The sequence below is a fragment of the Schistocerca americana genome, chromosome 5 (genome assembly GCF_021461395.2).
Source record: "Schistocerca americana isolate TAMUIC-IGC-003095 chromosome 5, iqSchAmer2.1, whole genome shotgun sequence".
Classification (NCBI taxonomy): domain Eukaryota; kingdom Metazoa; phylum Arthropoda; class Insecta; order Orthoptera; family Acrididae; genus Schistocerca; species Schistocerca americana.
In genome coordinates, this window is record NC_060123.1 from 144,442,176 (window position 1) to 144,458,993 (window position 16,818).

The 16,818-nt window shown below is 38.3% G+C and overlaps 1 protein-coding gene across 4 annotated transcripts in view; it reads right to left on the bottom strand.

Annotated features, from left to right (window-relative positions):
• The window catches only part of LOC124616771 (bifunctional polynucleotide phosphatase/kinase), a 79,554-nt gene that overhangs the window by 1,119 nt on the left and 61,617 nt on the right, over nucleotides 1-16,818 (bottom strand). For 3 of the 4 annotated variants that reach the window (XM_047145160.1, XM_047145159.1, XM_047145161.1), the window contains one exon: nucleotides 9,421-9,482. In XM_047145160.1, the coding sequence (XP_047001116.1) occupies nucleotides 9,421-9,482 (62 nt within the window). Of the gene's footprint in view, nucleotides 1-9,420; nucleotides 9,483-15,079; nucleotides 15,322-16,818 lie in introns of all 4 variants that reach the window. The other variant, XR_006979881.1, reaches the window with a different exon arrangement.

Consider the following 16,818-nt stretch of genomic DNA (forward strand, 5'->3'; position numbering starts at 1 on the left):
TGTTCCTTTTGTGGCTCATTCATTACATCTTGTCAAGAACAAAGCAGCACTGTCATGTTGTGTTGCTGTCAACTTTTTTCGGTACAGTTGAGTAACTTTTCAGTTTCTTTTCTGCATCTACCAGTTAACTGGCTAGTTTGATGAAGCAAGTATGCAATATCATTATAAAACGTCTCAGCAGTATCCACAGGGAAAGCCAAATGAATGCCCCTTCGAGCCTCTCACATGCTACATTGAATGACTCATGGTGTATACACAGACAAGGAAAAAAGATTCCCAGATTCCCCGGTTAAAAATACACTTTTTCCTAGGTGGAAATACACTTTTTCCATGGTAAGTGACAGTATACTTTCCCTTGGAAGTGTAAAACTTATCAATCCTTTGAATGGTTAAGGTTTTATGCACCAGTGTAGAACTTCCCAGCATACAATGCATTTTGTAAATATTTTTCGCTGCATATTTTCGAATTACAGAAGTACATATTTGAATTCAAAATGGTTCAAATGGCTCTGAGCACTATGGGACTTAACATCTGTGGTCATCAGTCCCCTAGAACTTAGAACTACTTAAACCAAACTAACCTAAGGACATCACACACATCCATGCTCGAGGCAGGATTCGAACCTGCGACCGTAGCAGTCACGCATCCAGACTGAAGCGCCTAGAACTGCACGGCCACACCGGCCGGCTATTTGAATTCCACCAAACACAACATGTTAGTTTCCAATGCATTGAAATGTAGATTGTGATGCATTTTACGCTCATGTCACATGATCTTGCTAGCCGATGACAGCAGATATTCAGAGCATAGGACACAGGTGATATAGTCAGCCAGTAGCAACATCACTGTTCAATAGTGCAAACATACAAATAGGAAAAGTTAATAGTTTAAATTAATATACATAAATCACGGACCTTGCTATTGGTGGGGAGGCTTGCGTGGCTCAACAATACAGATAGGTGCAACCACAAAGGAGGAGTATCTATTGAGAGGTCAGACACACGTGTGGTTCCTGCAGCAGCCTTTTCAGTAGTTGCATGGGCCACAGTCTGGATGATTGACTGATCTGGCCTTGTAACATTAACCAAAATGGCCTTGCTGTGCTGGTAATGTGAATAGCTGAAAGCAAGGGGAAACTATAGCCATAATTTTTCCTGAGGGTGTGCAGCTCTACTCTTGGATAAAATATTCTGGAGGTAAAATAGTCCCCTCTTTGGATCCCCCGGTGGGAACTACACAGGAGGACGTTGTTTATCAGGAGAAACTAAACTGGCTTTCTACACATTGGAATGTGAAATGTCAGATCCCTTCATTGGGCAGGTAGGTTAGAAAATTTAAAAATGGAAATGGATAGATTGAAGTTAGATAAAGCAGGAACTAGAGAAGCTCGGTGGCAGGAGAAACATGACTTCTGGTTAGGTGAATACAGGGTTATAAATTCAAATCAAATAGATGTAATGCAGGAGTATGTTTAATAATGAATTTAAAAAATAGGAATGTGGATAAGCTACTATGAACAACATAGTGAATGCATTATTGTAGCCAATATAGAAATGAAGCCCACACCAACAACAGATGAGGAGGAGATTGAAAAAATGTAAGATGAGATAAGAGAAATTATTCAGATAGTTAAGGGGAAGAAAATTTAGTAGTCATGGGGGACTGGAATTTCATTGTAGGAAAAGGAAGAGAAGGAAAAGTCATAGGAGAATATGGGAGACAGGAATAAAAGAGGAAGCCGCCAGGTAGAATTTTGCACAGAGAGAGCATAATTTAATCACCGCTAACACTTTGTTTAAGAATAATGAAAGAAGGTTTTATATGTCGAAGAGACCTGGAGACACCAGAAGGTTTCAAATAGATTATATAATGGTAGGAGAGATTTGGAACTGGGTTTTAAATTATAAGACATTTCCAGGGGCAGATGTGGACTCTGATCACAATTTATTGGTTATGAACTGCAGATTAAGGCTGAAGAAACTGCAAAAAGGCAGGATTTTAAGGAGATGGGACCTGGATAAACTGAAAGACCCAGAAGTTGTAGTGTGTTTCAGAGGAAGCATTAGGGAATGATTGACAAGAACGGGTAAAAGGAATACAGTAGAAGAAGGATGGGTAGCTTTCAAAGATGGAATAGTCAAGGCAGCAGAGGATCAAGTAGGTAAAAAGATGAGGGCTAGTAGAAATCTTTGGGTAACATAAGAGCTATTGAATTTAATTGATGAAAGGAGAAAATACAGAAACGCAAAAAATGAAGAAGACGGAAGGGAATACAAACATAAAAAATGAGATCAACAGGAAGCTTAAAATGGGTAAGCAGGAATGGCTAGAGGGCAAAGGTAAGAACATAGAAGCATATATCACTAGGGCTAAGACAGATGCCATATACAGGAAAATTAGAGAGACCTTTGGTGGAAAGAGAACCCCCTGCATGAATATCAAGAGCTCAGATGAAAAACCAGTCCCAAGCAAGGAAGTGAAAGCAGAAAGGTGAAAGGAGTATATAAAGGATCTATACAAGGGAGATGTACTTTAGGGTATTGTGGAAATGGAAGAGGACGTTGATGAAAATGACATGGGAGGTATGATACTGCGTGAAGAATTTCACAAAGATAGACTTACATCGAAACAATGCCCCCGAAGTAGGCAACATTCCATTACTGGTACTGATAGCCTTGGAAGGGCCAGCCATGACAAAACTCTTCCATCTGGTGAGCAAAATGTATTAATCAGGCAAAATATCCCCAGACTTCAAGAAGAATATAATAATTCCAATTGCAAAGAAAGCAGGTGCTGACAGATGTGAAAATTACTGAACGATCAGTTTAATAAGTCACGGTAGTAAAAATACTAACACAAATCCTTTACAAAACAATGGAAAAACTGGTAGAAGCCAACCTTGGGGAGGATTCAGGAGAAATGTAGAAACACGTGAGATAATACTTATTCTACGACTTCTCATAGAAGATAGGTTAAGAAAAGGAAAACCTATGTTTATAACATTTGTAGACTTAGAGAAAGCTTTCGACAATGTTGACTGGAATACTCTCTTTCAAATTCTAAAGCTGGCAAGAGTAAAATACTGGGGGCGAAAGGCTGTTTAAAGTTTATACAGAAACCAGATGACAATTATAAGGATCAAGGGGCACTAAAGGGAAGCAGTGGCTGAGAAGTGACTGAGACAGGGTTGTAGCCTGTGCCCAATGTTATTCGATCTGTGTATTGAGCAAGTAGTAAAGGAAACAAAAGAAAAATTTGGAGTAGGAATTAAAATGCATGGAGAAGAAATAAAAACTTTGAGGTTCGCTGATGAAATTGTAATTCTGTCAGAGACAGCAAAGGACTTGGAAGAGCAACTGAATGGAATCAACAATGTCTTGACAAGAGGATATAAGATGAACATCAACAAAAGCAAAACAAGGACAGTGAAATGTAGTCGAATTAAATCAGGTGATGCTGAGGGAATTGGATTAGGAAATGAGACACTTAAAAGTAGTAGATGAGTTTTGCTATTTGGGGAGCAAAATAACTGATGGTGGTCGATGTAGGGAGGACATAAAATGTAGACTGGGAATGGCAAAAAAAGCGTTTCTGAAAAAGAGAAATTTGTTAACATCAAGTATGCATTTAAGTGTCGGGAAATATTTGCTGAAAGTATTTGTATAGAATGTAGCCATGTATGGAAGTGAAACATGGAATGCTGAAGATTATATGGGTAGATCACATAACTGATGAGGAGGTACTGTACAGAATTGGGAAGAAGAGAAACGGGATCACCAATTTGGTACTGGAGGGAAGCTTGGAGGGGAGGGGGTAAAAACTGTAGAGCAGAATATAGTAAGCAGATTCAGAAGGACTTAGGTTGCACTGGTTACTTGGAGATAAGAGGCTTGCACAGGCTAGAGTAGCGTGGAGAGCTGCATCAAAGCGGTCTTCGGACTGTAGACCACAACAATAACACAGTATAGCTACAAGAAAAGCTAAACTTTCACATATAATATTGGACTTTTTTTGCATGTGTTACACTTTAATATACCTCTCACAAATGTGCCATTAAAATTTTAAATAATAATTTTTGGCTTGAAATTCTTCTACATGGCTGGCCCTCAAAGTGTTAAGCTATAAATGAGAATCAAACACTCAGTGATTTAAGAAACTCAAAGCACATAACATAATTCATCACGCATAAAATAAAACTCATTTTGAAAGTGATGCTTTTCAACCACCCAATATTTTCCCGCAACCTGTTAGAATTTGTTTCAGCAGTTGTCAGAGCACAAGAAAACGGCATAACTGCACATGACGACATAGGAAGCCCCAATGTTCGTACCTATGTAGCATTAAGAGATCTTGCATTATGTCGTAAGCCACACAGGACATCAGAGGATACTCCACGAGCATCGGACTTCTGTAAACCACACTAAAATGCATAGTACTATTGAAAGTGTACATTCATATGTCCAAATTCACAAAGTAGGCCCCAACTTAATATTAAGCTTTTCAATGTGGTTTTGGGACTACAAATTTTCTTAGAGTACCAGTACTGTATTATCTCACGTTTTGTTCATTATTAAGGCATAACGCCATACATGCAGAAGATAAAAATGGGCACTTGTAGCTCAGCAAACAGTTGACACTAGCCAATGGTGTGGATTGACAGAACTTCATTTCAAATAAAGTGAGTGCCTCTATGAAAAACATTAATGAAAGACAGATTTCTTTAGAAAATCGACAAAAATAACTGCATTGTTCTGCAAGGCAATTAATGTTTGACTGCCAAAAACCTGGAAATAAAATAAAATCAGAAAACTGAAACATATTTTAGCGCCTTTCATAATTATGTGAATGTGTTAATTCATTTGCTAGCTCCCAGCCACGAAAATCCGTTTTGTTTTCATTTGATGTGAGGGATAGCAAAATCATTCAACTTAAATGCAGCTCATGTGGAGATTACTCCCTCCCTACTACAACCCTGACTACTAAGCATGTGCACGAATCTGGCAGTGTGGGTGCGCAGAAAATTTTTTTCAGGTAGCACGTGGATGCTTGTTGCTACTGCTGATACAGCTAACAGCTGCCCTTAAAGTAGCCATAAGCAGGAGCAGGTACAGCTCATACGTGACTCAACTGTGCATGCGCATGAGCCTGCTGGCAACTGTGCTAACAAACCTAATGTAAACCTTTGTGACTGTCACACTCATCGGAAGTGGTTTGCTGTTATGAAGAATTGCATAGTCTTCATCTTAAAGCCTTTGTCACATTTTCCTATTTGCAGATGCTTGTGTGTGCACCGTGTTTTGTTTTTATAAATGGCACATTTTTCCCTCATTTGTTTTATTACTGCTGTATTATTCTGCAGAAGGGAGATAAAGTAAAATTCTTGTTATAGAATCTGTTCTTACCACTCAAAATTACAAAAATTTAACTCAAAACTAAAACAATGATAACTTCCAGGAATTCTAACAAATTACCGGGTTTTTTCCAGTTTTCTCCCATATGAAAAAAATCCCAGGTTTTTCCACTTTGTCCCACCCTGATGAGTATACGATGATGTTTATTAAGTTAGTGCAGATTTTAAACTGGATGCTTTTGAAAGAAACAGTGCCACTGAAATTACAAGAAAGTAATAAAAATTCAAATATCTTCATTGTGCAGTGGTCTGGTACACGAAGAGGTCTTTAAAAGTATGATAACGGATGCATTTACATCTACATAGATACTCTGCAAATCACACTGAAATGCCTGGCAGAGGATTCATCGAACCACTTTCACAAAATTCTCTATTATTCCAACCTTGAACAGCCCTTGGAAAAAACTAACACCTATTTCTTTCCATGTGAGCTCTGATTTCCCTTATTTTATAATGATGATCATTTCTCCCTATGTAGGCAGGTGTCAACAAAATACTTTCGCATTCAGAGGAGAAAGTTGGTGATTGAAATTTCGTGAGAAGATTCCGTCACAACAAAAAACACCTTTGTTTTCATTCCAAATCCTATATCATGTCAGTGACACACTCTCCCTATTTCACGATAATACAAAGTGTGCTTTTCTTCTTTGAACTTTCTTTGCGTACACCATTAATCCTATTTGGTAAGAATCCTAGACTGTGCAGCAGTACTCCACAGGAGGATGGACAAGCTGTGTGTAGATAGAAAATATAACAGCTCTGTTAAAGAGACTAAGTGTTCTGCCAATAAAATGCAGTCTTTGGTTCACCTTCCCCACAACATTTCCTGTGTGTTCTTTCCAATTTAAGTTGTTTATAATCATAATTCCTAGGTATTTAGTTGAATTTACGGCCTTTACATTTGACTGATTTATCATATAACTGTAGTTTAACGGATTCCTTTTACAGCACTCATGTGGATGACCTAACACATTTCATTATATATGGTCAATTGCCAATTTTCATACCACACAGATATCTTTCCTAAATATTTTTCAATTCGTTTTGATCTTCTGATGACTTTACTAGACAGCATCATACGCAAACAACCTAAAACGGCTGCTCAGGGCTCCTGAATCTTTTGTGTGGATATGGAACAGCAAGGGGCCTGTAACACTATGCTGTGGAATGCTAGAAATCACTTCTGTGTTTACTGAGCAAGGTGGCGCAGTGGTTCGACACTGGACTCGCATTCGGGAGGACGACGGTTCAATCCCGCGTCCGGCCATCCTGATTTAGGTTTTCCATGATTTCCCTAAATCGCTCCAGGCAAATGCCGGGATGGTTCCTTTCAAAGGGCACGGCCGACTTCCTTCCCTGTCCTTCCCTAATCCGATGAGACCGATGACCTCGCTGTCTGGTCTCCTTCCCCAAACCAACCAACCAACCAACCAACTTCTGTGTTACTTGATGACTTTCCATCAGTTACTACGAACTGTGACCTCTCTGACAGAAAATCACAAATCCAGTCACATAACTGAGATATTATTCCATAAGCATGCAATTTTACTAGAAGCTGCTTTTATGGTACAGTGTCAAAAGCCTTCTGGAAATCTAGAAATATGGAATCAATTTGAAATCCCTTGTCAATAGTACTCAGCACTTTGTGTGTGTAAGGAGCTAGTTGTGTTTCACAAGAATGATGTTTCCTAAATCTGTGCTGACTGTGTGTCAATAGATCATCTATTGAAGGTAATTCATAATGTTCGAACACAATATATGTTCCAAAATCTTGCTGCATATTGACTTTAATGATATGGGCAAGTAATTTAGTATATTACTCCTACTACCTTTCTTGAATATTGGCGAGATCTGTGCAGCTTTCCAGTCTTTGGGTATGAATCTTTCGTCAAGTGAGCGGTTATATTTTATTGTTAAGTATGGAGCTATTGCATCAGCATACTCTGAGGGGGACCTATAACTGGTATACACTCTGGACTGGAAGACTTGCTTTTATCAAATATTTTAAGTTGATTCACTACTACGAGGATATCTACTTCTAAGTTACTCATGTTGACAGCTGTTCTTGATTCAAATTCTGGAAAATTTACTTCGTCTTCCTTGATGAAGGAATTTCGGAAGGCTGTTATTAGTAACATCGCTTTAGCAGCACTGTCATCTATAGTATTTCCATTGCTATTGGGCAGAGAAGGCATTGATTGTATCTTGTTACTTCACATACAACTAGAGGTGCTTGCTGACAAAGTTTGACCTCACTCAATCTCTGAGAAAGAAAATGAAAATTATCCTAAGAGAATGAAGAAGCAATTTAGTTGCGAGTCTAATGACGAATCTATTGATGAGGGTGAAGCAGAACACTCCTTTAAGGTTAATTTTTTATATGTTATAGTCGATACAGCTGTCTGCTCACTAAAAGATAGATCTGAGCTTATGAACTGCTGAAAGTTCTCCACATAGCTCATTACCTTATATTACAAAAAGCAATTTCATTGACATTTTTCCCAATACTTTTTTAAGTTTATGAATCCTCATGACTTTATCAATATCCGTAGATAGTGGAGAAAGGAGTGTTTCAAAACTAAATTTCTTAAGGATATACCTGAAGTCAGCACTTTCTCAAGAACAAGTGTGTGGACTGTCAACTTCAGCTGTCACAAGCAATATGTTGCAGTCAACACATTTAGATTCTATTTTGAAATGTTTTACTAAGTTAAAGGTTAGAACAATTTCAACAAAATGAGTGGTAACCCTTGGGGCTACCGCTTCTAGCAGGAAACTGAAGAATACATCAGTACCACTGTCACCGGTCGGTCACAGATACAACTCTTCTGTTTTCCACTTAAAATGCCATCAGGTTAGTCAACAAAGAGAGGCACTATAATGAGCTCACCAAAGAGGCACTATAACAGATCCGCCGCACAGGATGGCTGTGCGGGTGCTCTTCTAGTGCCACCTGTGCGCAGTTCGAATCCGGCTACTTATTTATGTGACTGATGCCAGTTGCACTCTCTCTTTCTGTTCGCTCACCAGACTGTGTTCTCTGTTCGCTCATGTGCTGCGTTTAGACCACTTCTCTATATACTCTACTACTGGCTGTTGTACAGGCTCATTCTTGTGGTTTGCTGTATGGACTGTGCATATGCCTTGATAACTATATCAAGCTTGAACTACCAAATATATTAGTAGAACCTGCCATGCTGTTTTTACGTTGTTAGCTACAATACAACATCTTCGTCCGAGAAAAATTTCTCATTATATATTCTACACAACTGTAGGAATTTCACGTAACTTTATTAATGGAATGACTTTATTAATGGAATATTTTTCTTCATATCTAACTTGTGTTTCCCAGTTGAGGACATAATAAGTTTGACTATGTTTATCAATTTTCAACTATTTTCATGTAAATTTTCAAAAATTTAACTACTTGTGAGTTTTCCTCACATGTGACATACATCTTATGCAGTTAAACAGTGTCTTTAGTTTTACACATCAGCATCAAATTACATGATAGTTTTTGTATTCTGTCCTACTGCTTCCAAAGAAAGTGAATTAACTTGTAAATTACAGAAACAAAAAGTTCCAGTATTGAACTGAAAAATAATTTCAATCTTTCTACCCATTAGAACAATACAACATGTAGTTCTTTCAGCTTTCATTACAAGTTTTTATACATCCCCAGAGTTACCTTAAATTGATGTGAATTGTTTCTTCTCTTAATACTTAGCACTGGAATAAGACTCAGAAATGTGTTAACTGTTACAGAGAATGCCTATGTCTATTTTAAGAAAAAAGAACTCACATTGCATGATCACTAGATTTAGCTTTATTTTTAAGGGCCTTACTTGTGTTGGAAACTGCTTAAACCAGCCTGGTCAATGCCAAAGGACATCAACAAAATTTTGAAAAAGTTCAGAAGTGATACTGACCTATGTTACCATCACTAACAGCATGAGAATTTCTTAATTTAATAGCAAGGTTAAGTTAAATATACCTTCTAGTGACCTACCTGAACATATTTATAATTGCTTCACTAATGGGCTCATGAGAATCATCAGTCAGTTCACGAAACTGGAATAAAAGAATAATCAGTTACATACTGTCATGAAGTAATTTTGTGCATGACTACACCACTGTCCATCATTTCTTTATGGGACAGAATTTATGATAATAAGGAAACAGAGAGAAACTGTAGATTTCACATAACAAATAACATGGCTACTTCTGAACACTCCCAATAGTTACTAGGTTGTCTTTATACTGAAACCAGATGTTACACACACAAAGACAGAATGTGTTGTGTAAGGTTGTGAAATCAGACAAGGCAATGCTGGAGTATTGATGTGGATCAACTGTGGTCTGTGTAGCATGGTTGTGAACAGTGTGCCATCTCCTGGCATATTTCTCCTCCTGAATGTACTTGGAAAAGGAATTTAATATTTTTCTGTAACATGTGTAAAACAATGATTTTTTTTTATGTGAGGTGCAACGAGTGAAAAGAACAAATACAACAAGTATGATTTATTATCTGTGTAGACAATGACTAAAGATGAAAATGTACACTCTTAATTTTCATTTGTCTGATAAAAGAGAAGATATTGTACCTTTTCAAGTAGTACCACTGACATAGCACTCTTCATACATTCCTTATTAAGAGGTCTGTAATAAGTGTAATAATTGTAAATTTATCTAAATCATTTTCAGAATACAAAATGTTGCTTGTTACTATTGAAACCATCTTTTATTTATAGAAACCAGTTACTGAAAATTTTATTAGTTATGATCATACTCTATTGTTGTCTGCCATTACAGTCAGTACACCTATAATGGTAAACACACAATGAGTTAAATAACTGTGCAAATGTTTATTGTAGAACTTGTTTACTTGCATTCAGCTCTTACAGGATGAAGTATGAAAGAACTCACTGTTGATAGGATTAATCCTACATTTTGAAGAACAATAAGAATTAAATCAAACAATTGTACGGAGACACTACAGATAAGTGGGCAGGTCAACTGAAGTCACCAATCAAAGATCACATGCATACAGAAGATCAGTAATTATTACCTTAGATGGGGGGGACAGACGATTTCTGTGTGTTCCTTGAGTAATTCTTATTCGATACAAAACAGAACTGAACTAACATGTTGCTCAAAATGATTTTCCCATTGTAGTTATGTACGTAATAGGCTACAAATATGAATGAGTGTACAATACAGCAAGGGGGGGGGGGGGGGGGGGGAGGGGGGCGGGGGGGCAATTGTGAAACTTCAATGTTCAAAATTTCATGGGTGTGCATTTTGATCAGAACCTTAACTGAATACCACAAGTACTAAATCTTCTCAAATGCTTGAGTTCAGCAATGTTTGTTGTACATGGTAATTCCTGCTTTTTGCGATGAAAGCACCAGAAAATTAGCTTATTTCACATGCTGCCGTTCTATAATGTCATACGGAAGAATTTTCTGGAGCAATTCCACGCACAGATACAAAGTATTCATTGCACAGAAACATGTTGTAAGGGTAGTATCTGGTGCCCATCTTCGAATTCTATGCACACAACTGTTTAAAAAAAAAAATTAACATTCTAACAAGAGCCTCACAACGAATTTAATCTATTATGAAGAATCGGGCACTTTTGGCAAAACAGTAGTTGTATTCATAAATACAACAATAATAACAAAAACAGAGACCACTATCCACAAACTAAAACTATCACATTGAATTTAATGTGTTTGTGATTAACATTAGTTTTGAAAACAAATTTAAATCTAATTGACAACTTTTTCTACTGCATAGATGAATTTCTCAGTAAATAATGTGTGTGGTTGGATTCCACTCATCAAGAGAAGATAATGACATATATGACATCACAGCAAGTTGAATGAAACATAACCCATGAAACACGGAAAAAAACTGAACATAAATTACAAAGAAAACCTGCAGATGAATGAACATGGTGCAACAGCACACATAACAAATCAAAAAATTGAACTAGGTTTGAGAGGAAAGAACTGGGCCAGTTGGGAGGGGGAAATACAGGGTGTAGCCGTCAAACCTGCATTTTTTAAATGATTGTAAAATAAACACAGATGCAGATATCAAAATTTTATTCATACAATCTTATCCTATGTTAAAAAATCATTTAAGAAACATCAACTCATTTTTTTCATTGTTTGAAAATAACATCAGCAATATGGCGTCCTTCTCGATCACGGCATTCTCGCAGGTGATTTACGAAGCTGTCCATCACATGATGGAACATACCCTGAGGAATTTCTCGATTTCCAGCCGGATTCTTGTTTTGTGATCACCAACATGATGAGGTCTTTCTTTGTACACTTTGATCTTAAGGTAACACCATAAGAGAAAATCACAAGCTGTAAGGTCGGGTGAACGGGCGGAGGAGAGGGGGGGGGGGGGGGGCAATTGCTCCATTCTTGGAAATCACCCAGTTAGGAAAAACTTCATTGAGAACATTAATGCTCATGCGGTCTGTGTGACTTGTTGCTCCATCTTGTTGAAATAACGTTTCATCATTCACTGCATACTGACAAAGCTGAGGTATGAATAAAGTCCTTAACATTGTCGAGTAGTGCTCAGCATTCACGATAACAGATTGCCCTCTTTCATTCTCAAAAAAATAAGAGCCTATTATTCCTGATGAGGACATTGCACACCAAACTGTTACCTCGGTTGAGTGCAGGGGTTTTTCATGGAGTTGGTGAAGGTTCTGATCACTCCAATATCGAAAGTTCTGTTTGTTCACATATACACTGAGGTGAAAATTTTCCTTGTCACTCATTTTGAGGTTGTGAACAAGCTCCTCATTTTCTTCAATCATTTGCTAAAGACTTTCACAGAAATGCTGTCAGACCATGAAGTCGTTATTATTCAAAGCGTTAACCAATAACCTCAAAATCCTTCAGACAGTCCTGTCAGAAATTCCAAGCACAACACATTGTCTACGCACTGATCTTCGGGGGGCTTCTTCCCACAGCAATTCTTACACGTTCCACATTCTCGGGTGTACACACTGTCTTCGTTCTTCCACCTCTTTTCCTTATTGTTTCACCAACATTTTCAAAGTTTTTGACCCAAGTTTTTATTGAGTTACAAGAGGCACCGGCCTATTACAATTAATTTGAAAATGCAACTGCAAACGACTCTCAGCAGCTACATAGCTACCGCTTTGGTAAAACACTTTTACTACAAACTACCACTGTTGCTTAGTCCACTTCTCCATGGCTACTGAAATTCTTTGTGTTGGGGAACATAGTGGTCGCCTTGGTTTCTGCCCCCCCCCCCCCCCCCCCCCCACTACTTCCAATGCTTCCGTGCACTAATAATAAATGCAGGTTTGACTGCCTGACTGGTGCACCCTGTATGAGGGGAGCAAGGGAGGGGGAGGGAGGGAGAGGGTGAGGGAGGGAGAGGGAGAGGGGGGAGGGAGGGAGGGAGGGAGGGAGATGGTGGAGTGAGGGGGAGGGAGGGAGAGGGGGGAGGGAGGGAGATGGTGGAGTGAGGGGGAGGGAGGGAGAGGGGGGAGGGAGGGAGAGGGGGGAGGGGGCTATTGAAAGCTGTAAATGTCATTGGCAATGTTGTGTGCAGCATGTTCAACAAAGTATTATGAAATTTGGTAGATTAATGCAAGTCGACAGACTGGCTAGTAATCATGTCTTAGGGGGGTGATTGCAGTGCAGTTGGTATGTTGTGTGTACGCTTTTGCATAGTATCTCAACTTTGAATACCAACTTTAAAAACTAAGTTGACTTAACAGCACAAAAAATATTTCATTTTGATGAAACTTTGGATCATTATAAGGATTATGTTTAATAATTCAAATTGTAATCGGATTGTTTTTAGCTGAATACTTGTGCCTGTGACTAGTCTGCAATAGGAAACAGTAAGTTGTATGGGATATGTCATGCACCAGGGTCAACCACGTTTACTCTCTCCTCAGTTTTGTGACTGTTAACAGATTGAACCTACATTTTTCCACTGGAACTGGAAAGCCCGAATGTCCCGTCTTCTGCCTCTCTAACAATTCCTTGCCCCACACCTCCGAGAAAACAGCAGTACATGGTGTATACACACAAAAGAAAAAAATTCCTGGGTTTCCTGGTTAAAAACACATTCTTTTCTTAGTGAAAGTAGACTATACCCGGGGTGAAAGTACATTTTTTCCATGTTAGGTGACAATGTACTTTCCCTCTGGGCTGTAAAACTTACCGGTCCTTTGAATGGCAAAGATTTTATATACGGGCGTAGAACTTCCCGGCATTTTAGTAAACAAAACCCAGCAAAAAAAACAAAGCATTTAGGAAAGATCTTTGAGTATTTAGGAAAGATCTTTGATGCGCAGAAACACACTGCGTATTTTCATATTACAAAAGCATAAATATGAATTCGACCAAATACGAAGAAATAGCTTCTGAAGCACTGAAATCAATATTGTACTGTGCAACGTACTTTTGTCAGCCAACCATAGCTCATGTCAGATGATTTCACCAGCCGATGACAGCAGATATCTAAAGCAAAGGATGTCATATAGTCAGTCAATAGCAACATCATTGTCAAGTATACTGTGAAAACACAAATGGGGGGTGAGGGAGACAGGACAAAAATTACCAAGAGTAACTGACACACTTTTCAATGACAATCACACCACAGATCATAGTTTTTTGTATTTAAATTAAATAAACAATAATAATAAAAGATAAGAAAAAATGGTGAAGGAAAGAGCTAAAAGACATACTTGTCCTCACTGAAAGCAAATTTTAGAGTGATGAATATAGTAGCTGCACTTGACACATATATGCCCGTTTTATGCTGAACACTTTACAGACCAAGCCAGAGTACAGCATGGACCGTGATCATCTTGACATACGAGCCACCTATCGCTCAAACACTGGAGTCATTTCGTATGAGAGCAAGGTACGGAAGTCTCATTGCCTATTGCTTGACAGGTGCTACTTTCTGCTGATTATTTTTACAATTACTTTGAAAGAAGCAGTAGCGAATCTTAGAGCAGTTTGGAGCATGCTTTGGAGAAGATGAGACAATTTGCTGGGGAAACAGGCAGAAAAGAAGCAAACAGGTACTGCTCTAACTGCAACCTATTTCTCTGCATGCTGCAACACCTTGACTTTTCCAAAGAAAAGCCAATTTTTGTGTGAAATTTTTCAAGAACTCACCTTACACTTTTTCACGGATAGTTATTCTTTTTGCTGTTGTTATTGCTTAAATTGTAATATATGAAAGAACTAAAATAAAAATGAAAAACTAACATTGAAGCTTGGTATTTTTTAGCGTGCGTTACCCTTTAAGTTACACCAAACACAAAGGCGCCAGTAATAATGTCACAAATGGTTGATCATCTGGGCCCAAAATTTTCCTATGTGGCTGGTCCTCAAAGTGTAATGTTTTGAATGAAAGTCAAACACACTTAAATAGGCAAAAGGGGACAAGAAAACCACAAAGATGCAAGAAATAGGTAGAAGAGGTTAAAACAAAAAAGCAGGTTACCATGGCTGGCTGACCATGAGGAAAAAGGAAAAGCCAGCCACTCTGCAACACATTAAACCTCCACCCCGAAAGCACTACGGTGGAGGACACACAGGGACAAAGGACATGAGCTAAAACTTAGAGCTAATGATAAAACTCACCCTCACGAATAAAATGTAAAACTAAAGCTGCTGTTGAGGCATTGTCGCCCAACACCGAAGGTAGGGTGCTGGGAAAGTTAAAAGTCCGCCACAGAGCAGCGTAAAGTGGGCAGTCCAGCAAGAGATAGACAATCGTCATTCGTGAGCCACAGCGACACTGAAGCGGGTCCTCACAATGGAGGAGGTAATCATGCGTCAGCCACGTATGGCCATTGCGGAGCTGACAGAGAACCACAGAGTCCCTGCAAGAGGCGTGCATGGTGGTCTTTATTTTGGTATTATTCTCTCATTTTATGTTTTATTGTTGCAGTAGTGGGCTAAAGTACAATTCTTTGTTAGAATACCACTTCTTACCCACTAAAATTACAAAATGATAATGGAAAACTTAAACAACGAACACTTCCCAAAATTCTAAAAAATTGCCCTGTTCTTCCTGAGTTTCGAGCGTATACACACTGCAGTAGCACAAACTGAAAGCTTGTGCATTTTTCCACAAACAGTAGCACACATAATTTAAAGACAGACATTTAAATTTTCAATATAATCAATTATGTTGTTCGTTAGGAAATGATTGAAAGTTTCATGATATGCCCTGCTGGGTCATTCTGAAACAATGTAGCAAACAGTTTGCCTGGCTGCCTCAAAGTCGCATTTTGAAAACATAACTTTACCGCATCTGTGAGGAGAGTCCTCACATCTGCCTTGATTGGTGCATATTCTGTTAATCACTGTCCACATTCTGCATGATTGGTCGAAGGCAAGGAACTTCTTTCCTGTGCAGAGCAAATTTTGGCAGTGTGGAGTGCAACCCTCCACTCTCATTCTCATGACTTGGTTAAGATTGAGACGTGTGCAGTTCCATGGCTGTTTTCATGGATAATTCCTTGATAGAAACCGGTTTCTATCTAGGAAAATTGCATCTTGATGGATTAGGAGCTGCAGGTTGCCTTGTATGCATTTAAACTCATGAAGAATAACTGCTTTTCATTGACAGCCATGATTCTATAAGTGCAATAAACAAATTCCTTTCTTTGGTAGATTTTTAATGCCCTCCATAGTGTTAAGAGTTCTCTTTCAAATGAAGGAGTCATTTTTGCCACACCTCATATCTGTTTATAAGTGTCTAACATTGGTCAGGCTTTAAACACACAAACAAAATTACAAAAGTCAAAGACCTACGCAAGAAAATGCATGGAACCAACACATCATTAGCAGAAGAAAATATAGCAGACACTTGATTTGAAACCATGGGAAGAAACAAGAAAGATCAAAGAAACGTCTAGGGGTAAATCTGGTTACATACGAGGAAATGCACACACCTGACTCCTGACGTTTATTTTATTTTTATTCAATTGGAGCTGTAAGTCAATGACGAAGCTAGATGATATAATAAATACAGAACTTTTTTAAATAACTTAGAATAATAATACACTGAATCAAATACCAGAATGAACACATACATCAAAAGAGTTATTTCATTAACTGTTAATAATGAGCAATAATGAGGGAAAGGTCAGCCATGGCCTGTATGTAGGAACCATCTTAACATTTCCTAGAATTGGGAAAATTCAACTCACAAGAGACATTTCCTTAGAATTGGGAAAATTCAGCTCACAAGAGACTGATCCAATAGACATGTCGAAACCTGCCCTGAAATTTTTTACCCACGAAGAAGACAAGAAGAGAAACTCACTGCCAAAATATTAGCTGCTAAGAGGCACTGCAAGTATTTTGTAAAA